Source organism: Phocoena phocoena, chromosome 17, assembly GCF_963924675.1.
Source record: "Phocoena phocoena chromosome 17, mPhoPho1.1, whole genome shotgun sequence".
Lineage (NCBI taxonomy): Eukaryota > Metazoa > Chordata > Mammalia > Artiodactyla > Phocoenidae > Phocoena > Phocoena phocoena.
In genome coordinates this window covers 47,965,646-47,991,034 of record NC_089235.1, presented here as the reverse complement: position 1 = coordinate 47,991,034, position 25,389 = coordinate 47,965,646, and the positions used below count along the sequence as shown (strand labels likewise).

Here is a 25,389-nt window from a genome sequence, read left to right as displayed (position 1 = left end):
AAAAAAAGTTATATAAATGTAGGCTGAGATCTTTAATGTCTCAAAAAGCCAAATATAAATAAAGAACAGAAAATAAATTCAAATGAAAGAAGTTCTGACATAATTCTTCTATGTGTTTATGAAATCCTAGGAAGAATCACTGCAATAATTATCTAAAGTAATATTAAAAGGTAACAAAAGAGATGTTTGGTCTTAAATGTAAATTCAAACGTAGAGTGTCTAAAGTAACAAATCAAAGCGAAAGTATATCTGCAATTTCTAACAGCAAAAAATAAGTTAGTTTGTAAATACTGTATTCTTTAATGCAGTAAGAAAGAAGATCAGGAATAAAATGTTGGATAGTCTTATTGACCAGGTCACATTTAAAAATAATTTGTCAGGATAGCAAAAATGTGCAACGATTAAGCTCTACACATACAACTGTAACATTTGTTGTTATACTAGAGCCAGTACTTTTATTTGTAGAGTTCACGAATGAAAACATAACAAATACTTATACATCAGTATTGGTAGGAATACCAAATATTATTTCACAACTGCCACTACGCGTTTCTTCTTCTCTGACACCCTCTGCACAGATCCAGGCTTGCTATGTTTGATACGATTCAGTTCCCTAGAAATAAAACAAAATACACAAAATATAAGCAAGTTTACGAGAAATCATCTTAACCAAAGAAAACTTCCTCAGGAAAATCACAAGACATTTTCTTTCACTGGAAAACCATCTATTGAAAAAAAAAAGGTTTCACAATGAGATTAGGTAAAAAGCAGCTAGAAATCAAGTTTTGTTAACTTATTTATTAGCTTCTTCTCTTACTATCGGCGTCCTTTACTAACTTTAAAAACTTGCTGCAGTTGTTAAAATATTTAAAAGTGACTCAACCCCAACATCTACCCAAAGACAACAAAATAATCATTTGAATAGTCTAATTAAAAGAAAAAAAGAACTCTGTCTTAGAATTTCTATAATACTTCACATGAATTCAAAGACTGCATGGAGAAGAATATTCCACAGGGGAAATGGTGGTGATGGTGGAATGCTACGCTTTAGAGCCAAAATGTTAGATTCCAAATGCTATGATGAGGCATATTAGACAAATTTTTATCTAACAAATGTTTTTCGCCGTCTTTAAGCTGGAAAATACACAATACCTCTTAATTCCAGCTACATTGGAAGTTATTTTTTACAAACATTCTCCATTTATAATAGTTTTTTAGCATGAGCAGAAGCATTTTCTTATTTTGATGTAAGTCACTGACATTGTCTGCCCTTTAAACATATGCTCAAAGATAGTTAATGAAAATTCTCACCATGTGAGATGACCATTCCCCCTTTTATCAGGAAAAGGAAAAAGGCCCAGAGAAGTATTCAAAAACACCTTTGACAACCCAATCAAAAAATGGCGGAAGATCTAACTAGACATTTCTCGAAAGAGGACATACAGATGGTTAAAAAGCACATGAAAAGATGCTCAACATCACTAATTATTAGAGAAATGGAAATCAAAACTACAATGAGATACCTCCTCACACGGTCAGAATGGCCAGCATCAAAAAATCTACAAACAATGCATGCTGGAGAGGGTGTGGAGAAAAGGAAACCCTCCTACACTGTTGGTGGGAATGCAAACTGGTATATCCACTATGGAGAACAATATGGAGGTTCCTTGAAAAAACTGAAAATAGAGCTACCATATGAACCAGCAATCCCACTCCTGGACATATACCCTGAGAAAACCGTAATTCAAAAAGATATATGCACCCCAATGTTCACTGCAGCACTATTTACAATAGCCAGGACATGGAAACAACCTAAATGTCCATCGACAGAGGAATGGATAAAGATGTGGTACACATATACAACGGAATATTGCTCAGCCATAAAAGAACAAAATAATGGCATATGCAGCAACATGGATGGACCTAGAGATTCTCATACTGAGTGAAGTAAGTCAGAGGAAGACAAATATCATGATATTGCTTGTATCTGGAATCTAAAAAAAGGCTACAAATGAACTTCTACAAATCAGAAATAGAGTTACAGATGCAAAAAATAAACTTATGGTTACCAGGGGGGTATGGGGGGTAGGGATAAACTGGAAGATTGAGATTGATACATACACATTACTATATAAAACAAATAACTAATAAGGACCTACTGTATAGCACAGGGAACTCTACTCAATACTCTGTAATGGCCTACATGGAAAAAGAAGCTAAAAAAGAGTGGATATATATATATGTGTGGAACAGATTCACTTTGCTGTACACCTGAAACTAACACAACATTGTAAATCAATTATACCCCAATTAAAAACAAAAAAACACCTCTGATGCACAACATCACATAAACTATTCCCTTGAAAGGCACGTTTTTTTGTTTGTTTTTGGTGAGACGCAAGGCGGGGAGTTAGAAAAGGGTACTGAGAGAGTGTCAAATGCTCCAAAACATACTTTCGTCGACGAGCTTCTTTCATGATGCGCTGCTCCTGAATCTGACTGTAGATAGATTTTGGTAGATGTCGGTGACGAGAAATACGTTTTATGTGAGGATGATGTTGAAATTTCTCCTTTAATCTCTGGTTATAATCTGTGGCTGCTTTTTCTCGTGATGTAAGCTGAAAAAATGCATTTTGATATTTTAATGAATGATGTGTTTGTTTTGCTTCAGTACAACAAAGTTAGGAGCAATGTTTCCCCAAAAAACTAAATTTTCATGACGTATGACCAAAACTGCTAATGTAACTATACCCTTTACAAGGTTATGTTAGTGATACCAGGTTTGCAAGCACTGAATCTCCTTTTAGGCAGCATGCCTACAATGTAGATGGATGCCACCAAGTGAAAAAGAGCAGTGCCAAGGGAGCTGGGCTCTGTGGACCACTCTAGGCACAGTAAAAGCACTTAAATGAATCACTCAAAAAATTTTTTTTCTGTAAAAGTAACTTCTGAAACAGAAAAGAAAGCATCTGATGCCGTAATAACTAGCCTTCGTCTAACAACTGTTAAGGATGATATGATTTAGAGGAACATTTAATGATGAACTGAAACCTAGGCATAGTGTAGTACTTAGTAATCATTAAACCTAAAATAAAACTATCTTTAATTACTACTTATCATATCTTGATTTTCCTTCCAGAGCTAAGTAGAAAATAACCCACACTTAACCTTTCCTTCTTAAACTTAATATTTGTTTCAGTTACAAATACCCTGTATGAAGACATGAGACATTTAGAAAAACATTAAGAACGAACAAAAATCAACCATTACTCACAACCCAGAGGTAGCTAGCCAATGGTAATATTTGTTATACTTTCACTGAGTCTTTTTAAAAAGTCTGAAGCTGTGTATTTTTTTTAAGTGTTTCACTGTCTCTTTGATATTAAAATAGCTCACAGAGACTTGCAGCCTTTGACTTGCCTGATTACTATTCCTTTAACAGAAGAAATGGGCGTTCTAAGTTCTAAGGCTCTAGTCCCTACATCTTCTCTCCCCACCTCAAGGAGAATACAAAAAAACAAGAAGGCTCAAATATGATCAAACATTTTAATTAACAAAAGCCTCTGGGAGAATTCCCTGGCGGTCCATTGGTTAGGACTCAGCGCTTTCACTACCAAGGGCCCAGGTTCAATCCCTGGTTGGGGAACTAAGACCCCAGAAGCCATGTGGCGTGGCCAACAACAAAACAAACAAAAAACAAAGGCCTCTGAAGGTGCCTTTGACATGAAAAAAGTAAACCTCAATACAACCCTGTTTTGTTGCTAGCCTTTTTTGTCACAACTAACGCATTTCAAATAAATTCTCTTTATAATATAATGATATTCAGTAAATCTAGAAACTAGCTTTATGACAATGAAAGAAAATGGGGTCTTACCACACCCAACTTTTCAGAAGCATTAGCTTTCCATAGACGAATGTTCATTTCATCAGATCCACACATAATGTACTTGCTGTCAGAAGTCCATTTTACACAGATAACATGTTGCATTCTCTTTGTGTGATAGACTTCCCTATAGAAGAGGAATTAAGTTAAAACTCTTAGGATTTTGGTACAGATTTTCTTTAACCACTGCCTATCAAGTATCAGGATAACATTTTTGAGTCCTAAAAGAGTATAAAAGAGAAATTAAAATTCATTTAAATGTATTTTTATGGGACCAATCTAACAAGATTCTATTCTAAGTGTTGGGGAATTAAAAATTCCTGCCCTCAGAGACGTTATAATCCAATAAGAAAAATAAGTATAAACAAACTAAGCAAAACTAGATGCCCAGAAAAGATCGCAAAATAACTGAGGGCATATAACACAAATAAAATATGTTGACGCTGGAGTAATTTTGTAACAATAAGGTCAACCACCACACTTTTTTTGGGTTTCTTTTCATTGAAAAATAAATGCAATGGCACTCTAAGAGCACATCCTGATATGTTGATCCTAATGTCTGATTTCTGTTTTGGTCAAATTGTTTAAAAAGCTCAATTGGGCTTCCCTGGTGGCGCAGTGGTTGAGAGTCCGCCTGCCTATGCAGGCAACACAGGTTCGTGCCCCGGTCCAGGAGGATCCCACATGCCGCGGAGTGGCTGGGCCCGTGAGCCATGGCCGCTGAGCCTGCGCATTGGAGCCTGTGCTCCGCAACGGGAGAGGCCACAGCAGTGAGAGGCCAGCGTACCGCAAAAAAAATTAAAAAATAAAACAAATAAAAAGCTCAATTAATTGAAGTGAGAGCTGATGATTTACATATGTGAAAAGAAATGGAGGGCTATAGAAGTGATGAGATAAGGATCATTTAATAAATGGAGATGTCAAATATCATACCTATTTGGAAGGCTGTGAAACATACTAAGTGAATTCACAGAACATACTATATTAGGAAGTGTTAAGCAGAGCATTAAAAAGCAAGTAAAAGACAAGGTCAGAAAAAATAAAAGGATGAGAGTTCTAGAGAAGTAAAGTTTCCATATCTGGATTAAGTGATTCAAAATGCAGACTACTTGAGAGAAAGGAAACTCGCTCAGCAAATTCTGCACAGTAAAAGAAAACCCGTATGTGATGATGAAATCAAATAGATTTCATATATATAAAAACATCTCTGAAGTACACTCACAAAACTAGTCTATTACACTGCTTCTAACAGATACATTTTGAGCTCCTGAATGACCATGTAGCTAGACCATAAGAAATTTATTTCTAAAAGAGAGTATGGTTAGAAAGAACATCCTATTAAAAGGAAAAGTAGATGAAACACTGACTGCTTTTTCTTCTCTCAATGCTCTGCTTTTACAAGACTCAATCCTTATAACCTCTACCTATTTAAGATGTCTTTTTTCCCAAAGCAACGTATTGAATTTAAATATTAGGAAATTCGATTAGGCTTTGGTAACCATTAAAAATAACCTAGTCATGTATTACATCAGTTCATGTATTAGACCAGACAAATCCAATGGTTAGTCACTTAACCAACGTAGAATCCTCCTTAATGGTAAACTACACAGGGTTCTTAACTTCTAGATATGTTTATGCTTGTACTTAAAATAGATACATAAAGTTCATTATAAGTTATACTATTTGGGGATAAATACATTTAAAAACTTAAATTCTTTATATACGTAGTCAAGATAAATGAATTGTTCTGTGTGAATGCAACTGAATTTACTTGTTTGCTAAGTAAATACTGAATGAAATCCCAACAGAAGCTTACCTTCAAATATTCATTTAACTGTACTTTTTGAAAACCTACTCAAAATTTACTTTTAAAATACAATTTAACTACTTTAAGATCTTTCAAAGGAAAACATTTTAAAAATACATATCGGGCTTCCCTGGTGGCGCAGTGGTTGAGAGTCCGCCTGCCGATGCAGGGGACACGGGTTTGTGCCCCAGTCCGGGAAGATCCCACAGGCCACGGAGCACCTGGGCCTGTGAGCCACAGCCACTGAGCCTGTGCATCCGGAGCCTGTGCTCCGCAATGGGAGAGGCCACAACAGTGAGAGGCCCGCGTACCGCAAAAAAACAAACAAAAAAACGTATCATTCAAACCACTGCCTGTGTTATTTGATGTCTGTAATGACAGGAAACTAGAGCAGACCACAGAAACAAACCAGAAGCAGCTTTCAAGCAGACAAAGGTCAGAAGGAATACCATTTATAACTAAACCCAACAGGAAGTAACACATATTAAATTGTGATTACAAAATCTCCAAATGACATCAGGAGGCAATTCCCTGGAAACGGTGTATAAGAACTCCTCACTTCATACAGTTTTGGAATAATCTGAGCTTTTAACTAGACTTGCATTTAACTGCCCACACTGGCTGCAGAACAATTCAGCTGGAGCTCAGCTGCAGGGCTCTTGGGATCATAGGTGCCTGAACATTCCCATTTCTCATCCTCTTCCTTTGTTCTTTATGTCTGTTTATACATCATGTTAGAAAAGTATTGTCCTACTTACTACCTTTGGAGGTCCTGGTGCCAGAAAATGATGGAGGGCCACACTCTCTTGATTCTTAATATTTTCCAGAGAGGTGAGAAGAATGGAAACTCTCAGGCTTGCCTTGGGCCTGACTGAGCAATTCCCAACAAACCATTCATGACAGTTTGGAGAATATCAAGTTAGTTGTAACAGCCATATAGGAACCAACCCCAGGAGATGATGGAATGAAGATCAAAGTCACCAGAACACCCACTCACTCAGTATGCTTTTGATTCCAATTCAAGCACTTTTTTTTTTTTTTTTTTTTTTTTTTTTGCGGTACACGGGCCTCTCACTGTTGTGGCCTCTCCCGTCGCGCGCGGAGCACAGGCTACGGACGCGCAGGCTCAGCAGCCATGGCTCACGGGCCCAGCTGCTCCGTGGCATATGGGATCTTCCCAGACCGGGGCACGAACCCATGTCCTCTGCATCGGCAGGCGGACTCTCAACCACTGTGCCACCAGGGAAGCCCTCAAGTACTTTTTAAATCATACACATGATGATGCTGACAATTATTTGCTAGCAATTCATGATTATACAAAAAGGTTTAGGAATTAATATGGTTTCCTCAAATTAGAGGGGAAAAAGATGCAACTATCACAAGTAAAAATACCGAAGAGTTAGACAAGCAGATTGGCTATGACCAAAAAAAGAGCTGTGTGACTCTAAAGAAAAGGCTCTGTGTGAGAGGCCCGCGTACCACAAAAAAATAATAATAAAAATAAATAAGTGAGAAATAACAAATGTAAGGTATTATTGTTATTAACTGCTCTTAAACTGTATTAGGGAAAACCTTATCTAAGTTCTTCATTATCAAATTAAAAAAAAATTTTAAGTTTACTATATTTTAGGGCAGTGAAAATACTATGATAGTATCATGATGAACATGTCATTATACATTTATTCAAACCCATAAAATACATAATACCAAGAGTGAACCCTAGGAAAACTATGGATTTGGGGTGATTATGATGTAGGCTCATCTTACATTCTGGTGAGGTAACAAAAGTACCACCCCATAAGGAATGTTGATAATGGGATAGGCTCTGCATGTGTAGGGGCTGGGAATATATGAAAAATCTCTCTACCTTCCTCTCAATTTTGTTGTAAACCTAAAACTCCTCGAAAAAAATAAAGTCTTTATTTTTAAAAATTACTATAAAACACTTAAAAATAATTCTAAAATAAAAGGTTTTGCTCTAAGGCAAACACTAAGATTTCATATAAACAAATTATATAAAGATAATATCCTGTTCAATGAAGAAACTGCCCAGTAGGCTGATGTTTTACCCATAGGTGATGCAGTGGAAGTTGGTACCCCAAGTCACAACACCTGGGTGTGAGCTCCATCATATACACACAACCAAATAACCTTTCAAAAAAGATAAATGATAAAGACAAGGAAAAAAATCAAACAAAAACAAATGTTTATCAGTAGTAACATACCTGCTTCTACTTTTGTCCACAGGAAAGATTCGAATAGATTTATCAAAACTAGCAGACACAAAGTCTTTCCCAGTAGGAGAGTAATCCACATCAAGCACCGCAGACACATGATCCATATGTATCATTACAGGAGTGTCCAGTGCACGCATATCAAAAGTATATAAGCTGTAAAAGAATTTTTAATTATTTGATACAAATTTCTATTAAATAAAAGCATATGTAGTACTAAGAGACACTAGTGAAAATAAGACTGCTGGCTAAATAATGCACACCTAAATAAATAGCTCAATTCTTTACACAGCAGGTAAGGGATAGGGAAAAATATCAAGTTTTTATTATTCCTTAAGATTACACTTACACGCTTTCAACCTTATAAACATAAATCTCATTGTAGAAAATGTGCAAACTTCAAAAGAATATGAAGAGTACAAAACTTACCTTTAATTCCACCACCCAGAGAAAGTCAGTTAGCACAGTGTAATTATTTCTAATCTTTTCACTATACTATTTAACTATGTACCTTTTAATAAAAGTAAGATAATACTGTATAAAGCTCTATATCCTGATATTTCATGTAGCATATTATGAACATTTATCCATTAAATAATCTGAGAATATTTTAATGTTTTCATATGTAAATATGAGTTAAAATAATTATTTGTTTAAATAAATCTATTTATTAATAAAGTTTCCAACATTTTACTATAATTAATTCTTAAATGAAATTTTAATTTTTCATATTTAATTTTTAATTGAATGGGGTAGATTCAATTAGATCTGAATAGATTCCTACAAGTAGAAAAGACATGAGCATTTTTAAGTCTTTTGAGTTGACAAATCATTTCCAGCGAAGTTGCAATAGTTTATACTCCATCAGTGATCTATAAGAGTGAGCACAGCTTTTCAAAGGGTATATTAAAATTAGAAAACTATACTTTGTGCACAACTGGCAAAAACAATGACTTCATGATTTTCGAGGTTTAAAAATTCTTAATCAACAGCTAAAACAACAGTGCTTCAAATGAGCTAACATGGATGATGTAGAGTAGTAATATAGCATTACTGTGACCAAGTTCCCAACATCAAAATACTTCCAGATGTGAAGATTAAGTTTGAGGAGAAACAAGATATCCACATAATTTCAAAGTATCTCCCCAAAGACATGTATTAATTACAAAAGGAAAAAATAGTAACTTTATAGTGGAGAAAACTGGCAGACAGCATGTTAACTAAGTGATCAAGGTTAACATCACCAGTAATATAATAAGATAAACTGACATTATGTACCTCTGATTTGATGCACCAAGAAGGGCGTATCAATTTTGTGGTATTCTTGCTAAAGATGCATAATCTCAATGAAATAATGAGAAAACACCAGTTAAGCCCCACTTAAGGGCAGTCTACAATATAATTGACAAGAAAGTCCTTCTCAAAAGTACTAAGGTCATGAAAGAAAAGGGAAGACTGAGAAAGTCACAGAGTGAGCAGGCTAAGGAGACATGGCAATCAAATGCAATGTGGGATCCTGCACTGGATCCTAGAACAGTAAAAGAACATTAGTGGAAAGACTGGTGATGGGATAAAGTCTGTACTTTATAGTAGTGTACCAATCTTAATTTCTTGGTTTTGCTAATTGAACTGTGGGGATGTAAGACATTAACATTTGGGGAAATTGGCTGACTGGTACTATTTGTGTAACTTTTCAGTAACCCTAAAATTATTTCAAAACAAAAATTAAAAAAAAAAGACCTAACACTTCAAAAAGAATATTTTTAAATACAATTATTATGGAAAGTCACTGATGCTAATGATACAAATTTCCAAATACCATGAAATTCTCATCAAGAGACAAGTCATTGTTCTCTTTCATAATCTTCAAACATACCACAGGATTGTCAGCCAAGGTCATACTGATCTTGGAGATTAAATTTCTGAGTTGACAACTGCTTTACAATCCCTATCTAAGGCAGTGGTTCTCAACCAGGTTTGTTTTAGAAAATTTTGTTTTTTAGTAAATTCTATTTTAATTTCTACATGAGAAAAAGGCTAAAAAGGGCTTCAATTAATGTGGTTTGGTATTGCTAGTTAATGAGTCCAACTGAGCTTCTTTTTAGTACAGGAAAGTCATAACAGATGTTTTCAGTTGGTACCACTAAAACATCATGTAATAAGTCCTATTTCTGAGCTAACTTATTCTTTCATAAATAAGAGTAGTGGAAAGAACAAAGAACTTAAATACAGATGATCTAAAGTTCAATCTAATGACAAACTTCCACCTTCCCCAAAAAACATGTATTAAAAATCCATCATATGCATAGCACTACAATAAATGCTTGGATAAAAAAAGATAAGACACTCTTTCCTCATCAAGAGATTAAACTCCCTACATCAATAGCCTCATCTGTAAAAAGGGAATAACATACATGTCCTGTCCACCTTACAGGGATACTGCAAAGATAAAATAAGTTAGCTGATGACAAATGCTTCAACAAGTTTTAAAGCAGTATATAAGAAATCATAAAATTCCATCTAGGTCAAGAACATAAGGCTTCTATGTCACCTTTACATGAAGTCACAGAATAATATATCTGCAAATATTAAGGTAAAGGTTGAAACTTTATTTTTCCTTTTGTCTTACTGAAGTAATAGTGGTAGCTGATAACATGACCACATGAGTATCAACTACCTGAAGAGCTACACACTTTGTAGGCAGATATTTTTAGTTTCTTAAAACATGTATGATTCAGCCATTATTTATATGGTCTATGTCAGGGATCAGCTAATTTTTTCTGTAAACAGCCAAATAATAAACATTTTTGGCTTTGTGGGTCATATGGTCTCTGTTGCAACTACTCAACTCAGGTATTATAGCACAAAAGCAGCCATATTCCATACAGAAATAAATGTGGCTATACTCCAATAGAACTTTACAGAAACAGGCAGCAGACAGGATTTGGTCCACAGATCACAGTTTATCATCCCTGGTCTGTATCATTTTGAAAACTGAGAATACTTTTTAAGAAGCGTTTCTCTAATTTGGGAAATATTTTTTTTTTAGCAAAACAAACAGCAATTTTCTAGAGCATATGAAGGAATATTACCTAGGAAAACATATTTCATTAGTAAGACATACAACTGAGTTATTTCTGATAGAAATTAAGTTTTAAAGAGGGAAACTTACTTGTAATCTTCGTTTGCTGCAGTAAAAATGAAAGCTTCCATAGGGTTCCAGCAAATTGTATTTGTTCTCATATCTAAGATGACCTAAGAAAAGAAGCATACACTAACCCATTACTATGAAATTAAGTCCCTCTAAAATGGATAAATTCCCACTTCATTTCCCTTCCTTCTTTTCTCACTGATTTAAGCAAGTACTTTAGTAAACACCTATTATGTGCACAGTACTTGGCTCAATGCAATAGGAAAAGAAAATCAATAATTGTTTACTGAACACACAGGCAGAGTGCTAAATACTTAAAAATATAAAAATGCTTAATAAATGGTCCCTTGACCTCAAAAAGCTTATAGTTTAGTCAGGAAAATGAGATACACATCAAGAAGAGTTAAAATATAAACAGTGAAGCAGCAAATAATCAAGTATCAAATCAGGGGCAAAATTAATGGTGAGCTTAGGGTTAAAGTGGAGAAGAAAGGTTTCAAAAGATAAGCATGATTTGAGCTGATCTGTGAAGGTCCAGAAATATTATCATGTTTCTCAAAAGGAACATTCTGGGCAGGATAATCTTTTGTTGTGTGTGACTGTCCACTGGAGGATATTTAGCCTCTCAGGAGCTGGCCCATTAAATGCGAGTAAAATGTCCCTCCCAACACTTCCAAAAATATACTTGGTGGGGTGGTACAACCCCTGAATGAGAACAGCTACATTAAGGAGAGAAAAGATAGAAGAAACATTGATAGTCTAGTAGGTAGAACAGAGAAATAACAGAAAATAGCACGTCTGCATCCATCAACGTGACATACATGTAACAAACTCTTACTGACTAAAGCAAATAAATAAATGGAATACAATTTGGGACCAGATTTTGGAGGCGCTTGAGAGCTACAGTTCTTTTCTTCAACCTAAAAGTAATGAAGCACTATTATTAACAACTGAGAATGGAGGAGTGAAGGAGGTAGAAATTACTATTATTAAACTAGTACTTCATGTTAGCATTCTGCTAAATGCTTAAGTATCTTGTTTTATTCTTACCATTGGGCTGCAAGGTAGCTATTAATACCACCATTTCACAGGAGAAACACAGCTTAAAGTCTAACACCAAAGTTCATGCAGGATCTTCCCTCCATATCACATGAATGAGTGAAATGATTGGAGTGGTAGTATACTTTGGAAAGATTATCCTATTTATCTAGTTCAAACTTTAAGGAATATACTCTCCTCCTAATATTTCTGAATTTATTACCTGTTAGGAACAACAAAAATATTAAAAACATTTCTGTTACGTGTGGACATCGGACTTGTGGCACATGAACAAGGTCTAGCTCTTCTTGCTCTCTGTCAATTCTAGCACCTGAAATCAACTTTATACCTTTTTACTTATAATGGCACTCCCCTCTTTACCAACAATATTTCTCTCCGTCTCTAGAATCAACTTAAGGTTGTATTAACTTTGATATCTAAGTCCTGGAATGACTGCTTTAGAACTGTTGGGAAATCTGACACCTTGAACAGGACAGAGCTTGTCTAAATAAAACGTCAACCCCCTTGGCATGTAACTAAACAAATAAAGGTAGTTATGTGAATTAGTTATAAAACTTTCTGGAATAAAATACCATATGTGTCATATGATAATCACAGGGCCTGATGTAACAGGATGCAATACTTTTTTAAGAACTTCCAATTTGGGCTTCCCTGGTGGCAGTGGTTGAGAGTCCGCCTGCCAATGCAGGGGACGCAGGTTCGGGAAGATCCCACATGCCGCGGAGCGGCTGGGCCCGTGAGCCATGGCCGCTGAGCCTGCGCGTCCGGAGCCTGTGCTCCACAACGGGAGAGACCACAACAGTGAGAGGCCCACGTACCGCAAAAAAAAAAACAAAAACTTCCAATTCAGTAAGTACAAACTAGATGCCTAAAATCTGCTGGCATTGTGGAAGACACAAAGACTAGGATACAGTACCTCATGGAAATTTAAGGGTCTCTAACAAGCAACAGGAAATTGAGAGAATGCCATTATGATCATTTTGGGTTCTAAGGACACCTCTATTAAAGAGTTTTTTAATTCTGAAAAAACATTTGCTCCATATTTTCAGTCACTCCACTTACAGGGGGATGCATTAACAACTGTATAAAGCAGAAGACAAATTGAAACTCACCTTTTTCAGAGGAGTAGCTTGCCTCATATCATATAGTACTATATTCCTGTCAGAAGCACAACTTCCCAAGAGAAATGTCTAAAAATAAGTATAACAATCATCAGTTAAAAGCTAGGCTTGGCAGCAAACCATGTCCATTCAGTGAACAAATGATTTAATTACCCTCAATGTTTATGTTTAAGATACAAAGTTATAACATTAAAGTCCATTTTCAGAGGGTACAATGAATCACTCATAATCTCAGCAACCTAAGCCAAGTATTTTCATTGTTAAATCCCCACTTTAGATGCCTGTGATGATACTGTACAGATAATTCTGCATTCTATTTTAAAACAACATATTTTACTTATCCATTCTTCAACTTAGATCTGTTTCCTGTTCTCCAGTATTATAAATAACACTTCAAAAAACATTTGCATACATTTAGCTCTTCTTTTTCTAAGGGTAAGATTTTAGTAGTGGCGTTACTCAATCAAAAAGTATGAACAATTTTATGGCTTTTGATATTTAGGAGTAATTGTTTTCCAAAGGGTTGTACCAGTATACAGTACAATGTGGAAATATATTAATTTTACTGCAACTGGGCAGCAATAGGTAGTGCCATTTAAAAATAATATCTGTATGGCAATTTTCCTATATACTGTCATCCTTTGGCATCTGTGGGGGACTGGTTTCAGGACCACCCACGGATACCAAAATCCACAGATGCACGAGTCCCTTGCCCTCTGTAACCACAGACACAGAACCCGTGGATATGGAGGGCCTACTATATAAATTACTGCTTTATTAGCAGTTAAACATTTCCTCATGTTTATTAACTCTCTGTATAAACTAGGTGTGTCCTTTGTCCAACTGTTCCAAGATGTTTAAAATATTTATTTGTAAGTCAGTTATAAATGTGCTAAGTGCTTACATAATCCTTGGCATAAGTGAAAATAAGCCATCTACCTACCAGTGGAGTCCCAAATCCCACCCTTTGTAGTACCATTCCTCCTCACCCATGGTTCCTGACACAACTCTTGGCTTCTGCCTCCATTATTCCTACCTCAAGCGTTAACAGGAACTAGAAGAGTCATTTACTAAGCAGCTGTATGGCCTGCTAGCTCCTACTACATGGGTGAATATAGTTCAAATAAAACTCATAAAGCCAATGCTACCATCACGATCTCTTCTCAGTTCTTTCCAAAACCCTCCTTCTTAAACCACTTCTTCTCTGAGCCTTTCCCCTAGTTAGTGACTCCTCTCAACCTTTCTTAGTTTCTCATTATGTCACTCCAAAGTCTGACCAGGTTCTGTTTCTAAAAGTAAAGACTTTAATTTGAACAAAGCAAAAAATTCTACCTAGACGGAAAGCTGACTTTCATACTGTAAAATGTAGCGCTGCTAAGCATAAACTTTTGGCTTTATGAGAATTCTAGGCTTCAATATTTTAACAGAAAATTAATTATTAATGATTAGGAGACAAATACACTCCATTTGTTCATAGCAACACGCCCTTTCCATTAAGTTTAATACAGGGTAAGAGACACACACACCATTTGCTTTTACCACTAAGTCAGTTCGTAGGTTAATAAAACACGCATTCACACACAGCTGAACAAATAGAGTTTTTATACAGGCAAATTTGAAAAACATGGTTGCTAGGTCATCACTAATAATTAATTATGATTTTAGAACTGGCCATCAGCTCTTCTGACACAGGTGTTCACCAAAACAGAGAAACAAAAGATCTCATTTACCCTTTAGAGAACTAGGAATCAGTATCTGTCTGTTCCTCCTGTTTATTTTTTTTTTTAAATAGCAGTAACACCACCATCTTAAATTTGGGGAGCACCTTTTAAAAATATTCACATATATTATCACATTTTACGCTTACAACAAACCTATGACGCACAATGGAAGATATAATTAATCTCATTTTAAAAATAAACAAATACAGAGAAAAACTGTGACTTGCATAAGGTCAATGCAAAGGCATGCTGGCAGGAAATACAGTTCCAGCCTAGGTCCACCACAAGTAAGACATAAAATGTTCCCACAAGTTGCTTGTGTTTGTAACCTGCTTCTGCCTAGTGTCACCTTGGGCTGGCTCTGCAAAGCTGGCTTGCCCCTTCATGCCATATCTCACTTCTACAACCAAGGGGAACACAGGGAAGGTAGACAGAGGATGGAGTGAGGAAGATATAGTAGGGTACAGATACCCTGTACCAGCGAGCAGCAAACATTTTCTGTAAAGGGCCAGAAAGGAAGTATTTTAGGCTTTGTGGGCCATATGGTTTCTGCAGTGCTTTCTTTACTTTGTAGTGCAAATGCCGTTACAAACAATAAATGAGCAAAAGGGCATAGCACGGCTGTGTTTCAGTAAAACTTTTTTTTTTTTTTTTAAACAAAAACAGGCAGTGGGCTCATAGACCATAGCTTGACAACCCCTGCTCTAGACCTGCAGCCTCTCCCAGAAGTGTATATGCAGGTGTGTGCTGGAGGCAGGAGGGCATCCTCTGACTGACTTCTCAGCAGCACCTCAATGCCAAGTTCACATCACACCACAGCACCTCAGTCTTAATATGCTGCTACTCTGACTTAAACTTTTTCCCTCCTTTTATCAGTTAGGGTCTCTAAGAGTGTAAAACTTGAAGATCAGGATTTTCTCTGATACCATCTAACAAGATAATCTCCTGATAATTTCTAAAATCAGCTTACACATGCAGTGATTTCCTTTTCTTTCTGCAGGAAAAGCCATCTTTACTGAGTCTTCTGGAAAATGAGTTCATCAATTGTTACGTATTCAGGAAAAGCTCAGGGAAAAGTCTGGAGTCCAGGGGATAGCTTTGCCTTCAGGGAAACCTCCTTTCCCAAATTCGGACCTGAATAAACAATAAGTAGGAACTTCCCTGGTGGCGCAGTGGTTAAGAATCTGCCTGCCAATGCAGGGGACAAGGGTTCGAGCCCTGGTCCGGGAAGATCCCACATGCCACGGAGCAACTAAGCCCGTGTGCCACAGCTACTGAGCCTGCGTTCTAGAACCCGCGAGCCACAACTACTGAGCCCACGTGCCACAACTACTGAAGCCCGTGCGCCTAGAGCCCGTGCTCCACAACAAGAGAAGCCACCACAATGAGAAGCCCACACACCGCAATGAAGAGTAGCCCCCGCTCGCCACAACTAGAGAAAGCCCACATGCAGCGACAAAGACCCAATGCAGCCAAAAATAAAATAAATAAATTTATAAAAAAAAAAGTAGGCTAATCTCTAACTCTTCCCTTAGACCTGGAAGAAATTAGGAATCACAGTTCAGACTTTTGAGCAAAGAAAAATACAACTAATTATCATGTAGTACAAAAATAACCATGCATATTATTTTGAAGCACTGATGCCCCTGCCATGTACAAATAATTAAAGAAAACAACGCTCAACACTCCTTCTTCTGACCTCCAAGAGAGTTAAGAAAAATTAACATTTTCCTAAAGGTACAAAGATGTTAATCTGTGGAACATCGAGTGTTGAAGGCACAAATAAAACTGGAGTTTCACAGGACAGTGTGTACTTGGATTCTACCCCCACAAGCAAATGCACACACCCACCTCTTAACAGTGCTGAATACTAGTATCTGGGACTATAACTGTAGGCAAACATGTCAAGGCAAGACCTGACCAAAGGTATAAGAACTCAGATATAATCTGGAAAATGGACCAAATGCTAGAACACCACTAAAATTCAGAAAATTCTTGTATCATACATTCAAAAGTTTCGTAAACAGAGCTGAAATTACTAGATAATAAGAAAACAATAAGCAGAACATATTTCAAAAAGGAACATTACCTCAATTGGGTTAAATTTAACACTGCTTATACTGTCAAATCCCCAAGTCATTGAACATATAGGACTGGTTCTTTGTTCATCCCAAATGTCTACTTGCTGTCCACATGTGGCAAAAACAGCTTCTTTCCAATGATGATCAATTCCTGTATACACTGTCTTTTAAAGCAAAGATGTTGTTATAGATGAGTGTTTTCATTAGTACTTCAAATCTACAGAATATTTTAAATATATTTCTCTACACTCTCATTTGTTTAAGAAAATCCCAGTTCACAAAGAAGTTTCTTTGAAGCCCTCACTGAAAGGAGAAAACTCTACCATAAGAAATGATGTTTCTTATCACACATTCTGGGAACAAAGAAAAATGTTAACATGGGATGTATTTAATTAAGTTTGAATACATATCACTGAAGTAATTTTTAAATCATCATTGGGTATTGAAGGATCTTGGAACCAACTAATGAAACACAAAGGTAATTTCTAAAAAAATTCCACATTTAACATATGAAGTACTGATTCCCAGGACAGAAACACAGATACAGACAACTGCATTAAAATTTATGGGGAGAAATAAAATTGGCGAGCGTGGATGCTAAGACTGTTAAAAGCAATAAAATCTCATAAATTTGGTATTATTTACTTAAAAATATGCAACTCATCTATTCAGGACCAGCTTAAAGTCTACCTTCGTACTGTATGGCAAAAATAGTTTGCAAAGCAAATTAAAGGGAACTATTTAGTCAATACTTTAAGCTTTTAAGAACTCTTATCAGCATCCACAGATTTAGAATTATTTTCTATTCATGAAGGCAAGTCCTACAAACTTTTCCATAATAAGAATTAACCCCCAATACCACAGAGAAGGGGTAACACTAAATGTTTCAAAAATCTTTGGAACTCCTAGAGAAAAGACATTTTACAAGAATGAAACCAATTTTGTTTTACGAATTACTAATTTTTTACCATCTGCAAATTATTTCCATTTCATACTAATATCCCACCTCCACGTCCCTTCAAGAACACTTAGATTGACCATTAGAACACAGGAAGGCCCTGATCATGGGCTGGACCCCTCATCTAAAGAAAGAACATTTAGAACTTCTTGAAACCTGAAAAGCAGAACCTAAATATATACTAAATATAATACTGAAATGACAAAGAGATTTTAAAGATGCGATATTTAAAGATTAATTCTAATTTCAGAATTTCACTTAGTATCAAAACGTAAGCATTAAAAAACATGGGTAGGCCAAATTATCTGAATTATTAAACTATAACTCAACTATATCATCTGATTTGCAGAATGTTAAGAAATGTAAGTAAGATTTATACAAAAACCACACTATTGCATTTATTCATTTCCTAAAGAATTCTTTCAAGTAAGAAATTCTGAGCTTTGTGAAAGATCCATGATGATATAAATCAGAAGTTGAAGCACTTTTTTCTGACCTTTACAGATTTCCTCCCATGTTCTTGCTAATTTCACTGCATCCTCTAGCTAAAAACAGAAACTGAACCCTACTGCAATGAACACTGAAGAACTGTTCAAATTCTTGAACTGCAAAGGACATTCATTGCATTACATGTTGCTTAGAACAGGTCAATTATTGCAGCCTAAAGTGTCTGATTTCTTATTTATATCTTTCTTGAAATTAAAATTATGAAATAATTGTAGGCAAAAGAGAAGAATTCTAATAGCCCAAGTATGGGTCAATTTATTTTTGTACCTTTCCTAATATTGTATGCAATGGTTCCTCCTCTTCTCCATAGCTTGGTCCATCCATTTTCCACTGCTTCACAGTTTTGTCATCACCAACCTAGAAATATTTATGATGATGATGATAATGAACAAGTTATAAACTGTACACTTGCCAACACATACATCAAATTATAAACCTCTCAGTTTAAAAAATAACACATACCATATTCTTCCAGTACTGTATTTATTGATGCATTTATGTCCTACCTTGTTATAGTAAAGATTTGTGACAAACACATGAAGTACATAAAATTTAAAACAGCATGAGCAGAGCAAAAGAAGAGTAGGGTAGAAACAAAGTTAGGTCATAAACATGGCAAAAACTGCATTATTGTAATAAAGATGACTTTTCAAATTAGGGAGAAAAATGAATTACAATAAAATGGTATTGTGAGATCAGGTCGGTCATTTAAGAAGTATGAACCAATCTGACATCTTATATAAAAATAAAATTCCAGGTAATTTTAAAGGTAAAAAATGCAACAAAACCCATTAAAAATACTAGAGAGAAGGCATTTTTAAATCTTGGCATGGGTAAAGTCCTTCTCTTCATGACATAAAACTCCAGAAACTATTAAGTCAGAGGTTGTCAAACTGTGAAGTGTAGACTTCTGAAGGACCCTGAGAATTTTTCAGGGGTCCAGGAGTTTGAGACTATTTTCGTGTTAGTAAAGGCATTGCTTGTCTTTTCACTAAGCTGACAGTTGCACAGATGGTGAAAGAAATGGTGAGTAGAACTGTTGGCACCTTAGCCCAAATGAAAGCAAGGCAACAAACTATGGTAAATTAGACTTTGGTATGTGGCAGATACGTTCAAGATATTAGGTAAACATCGATTTTACTCATTTTTTTTTGGAAATGTTTCCTCAGGCAAGGGAAACAAATGGGACTCCATCAAACTTAAAAAACTCTTGTACAGCAAAGAAAACTATCAACAAAATGAAAAGGCAAACGATATTTGCAAACGATATATCCAATAACGGGTTAATATCCAAAGTATACAAAGAACTCATACAACTCAGTATCAAAAAAACAACTCAAATAAAAAATGGCAGAGGCTCTGTATAGACTTTTTTTTAAAGAAGACAAACAGATGGCAAATTAGACACAGGAAAAGATGCTCAACATTACTAACCATCAGGCAAATGCAAATCAAAACCACAATCAGATATCACCTTACACCTGTCAGAACGGTTATTATCAAAGCCAACAAATAACAAGTGTTGGTGAGGATGCAGAGAAAAGGAAACCTTTGTGCACTGTTGGTGGGGATGGAAATTGGTGTAGCCACTATGGAAAACAGCATGGAGATTCCTCAAAAAATTAAAAATAGAACTACTGTATGACCCAGCAATTCAACTCCTAGGTATTTATTGGAAGATAACAAAAACACTAATCAGAAAAGATATAAGCACCCCTATGCCCAATGCAGCATTATTAACAATACAAGACAGGGAAGCAACCTAAGTGCCCATCAACAGATGAATGGATAAAGAAAATGTATTATATATATACAATGGAATATAACTCAGCCATAAAAAAAGAATGAAATCTTGCGATTTGCAAGAACATTGATGGACCTAGAGGGTATAATGCTAAGTGAAATAAGTCAGACAGAGAAAGATAAACACTGTATGATTTCACTTATATGTGAAATCTAAAAAACAAATGAACATAACAAAATGGAAACAGAATTATCAATATAGAGCACAAAAAGGTGGATGCCAGAGGGGAGGGGTGGGGGAATGAGAGAAATAGGTGAGAGAGATTAAGAGGTATGAACTTCCAGTTGCAAAATACGTGTACAGTGTATATAGTCAATAACTATGGGTATCTATATATATGGTGACATCATAACTAGACTTACTGTGGTGATCATTTTGAAATGCATAGAAATATTGAATCACTATATTGTACACCAAGAACTAACAGTGCTGTAGGTCAATTATACTTCAAAAACAGAAAAACAAACTTATAGAAAAAGAGATGAGATTTGTGGTTACCATAGGTGGAACGGGGAAACTGGATGAAGGCAGTGAAAGGTACAAACTTATTTATAAGATAAATATTAGAGATGTAATGTACAACATGACAAATATAATTAACATGGCTGTATGTTATATATGAAAGTTGTTGAGACTAAACCCTAAGAGTTCTCATCACAAGAAAAAAATTCCTTTTTCTATTTCTTTAATTTTGTATCTATATAACAGATGTTCACTCAACTTACTGTGATAATCATTTCATGATGCATGTAAGTCAAATCATTATTGCCGTATACCTTAAACTTACACAGTACTATATGTCAATTATACCTCCATAAAACCGTTTCTAATCCCCAAAATAAAAATGTTTCTAAACCTAACAATTACTTTCAACTGTTTTCACTCCCCAGGATTGACTATTATTGCTTATGCAGACTATTAAAACAGCCTCCAAACTGATCACTTACTGCTGTCAAAATCTCAAAGCTCAGCTTAGATTCTGTCATTCCCCTATTAAAAAGCTTTCAATGAACTTGAACAGGTATTTGTACATGATAGCATTATTCACAAAAGCCAAAAGTTGGAAATAACCCAAACGTCCATTGATGGATGAATGGATAAACAAAATGTGGTATATACATATAATGGAATATTATTCAGCCTTAAAAAGGAAAGAAATTCTGACACATGCTACAACATGGATGAGCCTTAAGGACTTTATACTAAGTGAAATAAATGAGACACACAGAGACATAAAGTCCAACAGTGATTACCGGGAGCTCGGGGGTGGGAGGTAGGCGTGGGAGATGTGGAGTTAGTATTTAATGGATACAGAGTTTCAGTCTGGGAAGGTGATAGTGGTGATGGTGTACAATGATGTGAATGTACTTAATGCCACTGAAATGTACACTTAAAAATGGTTAGAATGGTAAATTTTATGTTATGTATATTTTATCATACACAAAAATCCTTCAGTGATGTATTAATAACAGACAAAGGAGTACAAATTACTCATCTTGTTTTGTTTTCTTTTTTTAAAGTGGCTTTTTTTTTTTTTTGGCTGCCTTGGGTCCTCATTGCTGCACACAGGCTTTCTCTAGTTGCGGCGAGCGGGGGCTACTCTTGGTGCACGGGCTTCTCATTGCAGTGGCTTCTCCTGTTGTGGAGCACAGGCTCCAGAGCGCAGGCTCAGTAGCTGTGGCGCACGGGTTTAGTTGCTCCGCAGCATGTGGGATCTTCCCAGACCAGGGATCAAACCTGGGTCCCCTACATTGGCAGACGGAATCCTAACCAGTGTGCCACCAGGGAAGTCCCTACTCATCTTGTTTTAATCCCACTTCTGAGTGTCCTATAGAATATTAGTTCAGTAATATGTTAAGTAATTATGTATAAAAAGTATGGAAAAGGCTGGATTACATAAAGAAAACCAGGACTTTTCCAAGTTTTAGTAAGTTATTTTGCATTGTGAAACTCTGAAAGGGTCTTGGACCATGTAAATGAACTCAGAAAATATTCAATTACATCAGTTTATACATGTTGAAAAGAGTTAATGATTTAATTGCATTATACTTACAGTAAAAAAGGAAGTCCCACAAAAGCGAGTACATATTCCTCGTACAAAACCTTCATGTGCTTGTATCATACGAATACATTTTCGTTTAGTTAAGTTCCAAATTCTAACCTACGATAAAGCATACTAGGAAATTTCAGTGACTTATAAATTAAAAACGTTCAGGCACAGGAGTACATTCCAAGAAAAATAAATTCAACACTGAAAAGGCTGTAAATCACTCTACCAGACAGCTAAACACAAAATCCTCTAGACTAAAATAATGCAATGTCTACGGATAAGAATATCAACAAGCAGAAAACTGAACCTGTTAAATACTCTGTTCATTCTAGTTTAAAGTGTTTCAAAGCTTTCTTTCTTTGCCAGAGTGGGGGAATTAAGTGTTGAATTGTTAATAACATTCTCTGTGGAAAAAAACTCACAGTTAAATATCTGTACTGTAAAAATGCCTTATTACTTACTGTCAAATAGCCTTAAGTTATACATTTTAAATATCTTAGGTTTAGATAAGAAACTACTGAAATTACCAATTCAAATAGAATTTACTCTTGAGAATTAAAAGAAAACAGAACATAGAAAAATAAAATCAAAACAGTTAAAACCCACAGTAACGCACAACTAAAGGAAGAACATTTGTAATATAACTATTTTTAGTTTAAAATATCAACGTTTAGAGTGACACTTGCCTCTCCATCACATGCCCCAGAAAGGACAGTAGCCAGACTCTTCGGATGTTTAGCCAAGCAACTGACTCCGTCTCGGTGACCATCCAGGGAAGCAAGGAACGGTTTCGCAAAAACCCGTTCCAGTTTGGTGGCATTTAAAGCTCTTACATATTCTCGTGGGACCTCAAAAGGATGTAAGGTAGGATCATAGTTTCTTGGAACTGAAATAAGAATGATTCCTCTTAATAAAATAATTCACATTTAATATTTCCTGTGGTCTTCCTCAGCTAATCATTCTATTTGTTACTCAAAAAACGTTTATCAGGGACACTGTGCCTAGCACTGTGGAGAATACAAAAGTTGAAGACCCTTTGTCCAAAACCTTTCCGAAATTACCAGAAAAATCATGGAATTGTCTTCCTTATTTTATGTTTCACAGAGCTCCAATACTTCAATCTTTCCATTTTGTTATCTATTAACACTTCCATCCAGAAACTATAAAGAAATAGGAAAATGTTATGAGAAATAAGATCCCTAATAACAAGATCAGTAACTAATAACTTCCTAACCTCAAGATTCTGTGACCAGCCAGTCACTCACTCATTCCTTCATTCAAACATTAATAATGCAACTCCTAGGTACCAGGTGATGTCTAAATACAGGATATAGAACCAAATACAATTATACCACTCTCTGCAAGCTCAGTCTGATGGGAAAGACTGATAGTCACAATAATAACGAGGCAATGTAATAAAAACTCTGATATTAGTATAAAAATATGTGACAGAAACATAGAAGGAGAGTGCTTAAGTGTGTACAGGATGGGGGGAAATGTGCAGGGGATAAGTTTGGAAAGACTATTGTTCAGAGAAAGCTTCCCAGAGCTAGGAGAGAAACTGGGTAAGGACTCGTGACACAGGATGCCTCAAAGAGAATGACTGAAATGCACTCAGACTGACAAGAGTAAATGTAAGCTAGCTGTGGGAAAAGTAATCACTGGTGAAACTGAAGGGGAAGATGGGACCAAGTTCAAGGAATAGGGATGATGTCAAGTCCAAATGACACAACCTAATTTGCATTTTAGAAGCATTACTGTTTTGTTACTTAACCTGTAAACATTTTGTGAGCAGAGACCATATATTTACTTAGCATTGCTCATTATATATATATATATATATATATATATATATATATATATATATATAAAATCTCCACGACTCAGTGATAGTGAAATATTGTTCCAGCCTCACCTTCTACGGCTTAACCCCTTACTCAAACTCCGAAGACATGGCCTTTTTTTATGCCTTAAGTTTATTCCTGCCTTAAGGCATTGCACCTGTTATTCTCTTCGCTTGGAATAGTCTGTTCATACATGGATGGTCCCTTGTCATTTAGGTATCACGAGTTATAATTCATAAGCAGTCAGCATGTTAATGGGGGAACAAGACACCCAGTAACAGAAAAATAAAGCTCATTAATTTCATTTTAGCCATTCCCACATCAAACTTCTCCACAAGTTTTTAAGAGAGAACTGATGGCTTTACGTTTCACCTTTATCTCTTCCCACATCCAGAAGGACGTAATTTTAAGGAGTAAATTAGCCAAATGTTAGAGCAACGGGAAAGGTTTAAAGGTCTGCTCAATTGTTAAATCCTTCAATCCACGAGTTTGGCTCACTCAAGTTCCACTTTTCTTCAACAGGAACCTGAGAACAATCAGGGAGCAGCAGCTGGAAAGGGGGAGGTGGAATCATTTCCCCGTATAACTAACTTTCCCTCTTACCACTAGAGAAAGTTATTAGAAAAAGTACTTGAAAACAAGGGTTCTGCTACCCAGTACCAGAACGGCTTTATGCCCTGGCGAAAAGGAACAGGAAAAGAACGAGAGTGGAACACAAGGCTCCCCTCCAGCTCTATTCGGTGGAAGCCGAGGCCAGATCCAAGCCTGGTGGACTCCCGACTAACTTGTCTCACCTCTCTGTAAGTCCAGTTTGGTTTCGCGGACATAGCTGTCCGGGTTCCGGCTCAACATCTTCACCTTCATCTTGCTCCTAGTTCTTCCCGACTCCACGACCCTTCCCCTTCAGGTTGCTGTTGCCGCCGCCTCCTCCTCCACGAACACACACCACTTCCGCTTCTTCTAGACTACTTCCTGTCACGTGACTTCCATGGAGCGGAAACCGGGTTTCGCTGGGCCCTGCGGTGCTCCGTAGTTTTGCGGACAAAGGTTGGCTGGGGGCGGTGTTTCAGTGGTGTTCTCCCATCCACGCCCTTCGGCCTAAGCCAGCCGCCGAGGTGGGCGAGGCGGGGCGGGGACTTGGCGGAGGCGCCCCGCCCTTTTCACGCCCC

At 36.3% G+C, this 25,389-nt stretch overlaps 1 protein-coding gene across 2 annotated transcripts; it reads right to left on the bottom strand.

Annotated features, from left to right (window-relative positions):
* Positions 1-525: 525 nt before the first annotated feature.
* Positions 526-25,355, bottom strand: DCAF13 (DDB1 and CUL4 associated factor 13). 2 transcript variants are annotated; one of them, XM_065895417.1, is made up of 12 exons: positions 25,161-25,355; positions 25,015-25,105; positions 23,063-23,262; positions 22,380-22,487; positions 18,790-18,879; positions 17,066-17,221; positions 13,247-13,324; positions 11,097-11,179; positions 7,916-8,080; positions 3,875-4,010; positions 2,455-2,618; positions 526-613 (listed from the first exon to the last, which is right to left on the bottom strand). In XM_065895417.1, exons 2-12 carry the CDS (start codon positions 25,082-25,084, stop codon positions 526-528), a joined length of 1,338 nt encoding a protein of 445 aa, XP_065751489.1. In that variant the 5' UTR covers positions 25,085-25,105; positions 25,161-25,355. The 2 variants fall into 2 exon arrangements, with proteins under 2 accessions (XP_065751489.1, XP_065751488.1); XM_065895416.1 differs by lacking the exons at positions 22,380-22,487; positions 23,063-23,262; positions 25,161-25,355 and having other exon boundaries at positions 25,015-25,047.
* Positions 25,356-25,389: the final 34 nt, after the last annotated feature.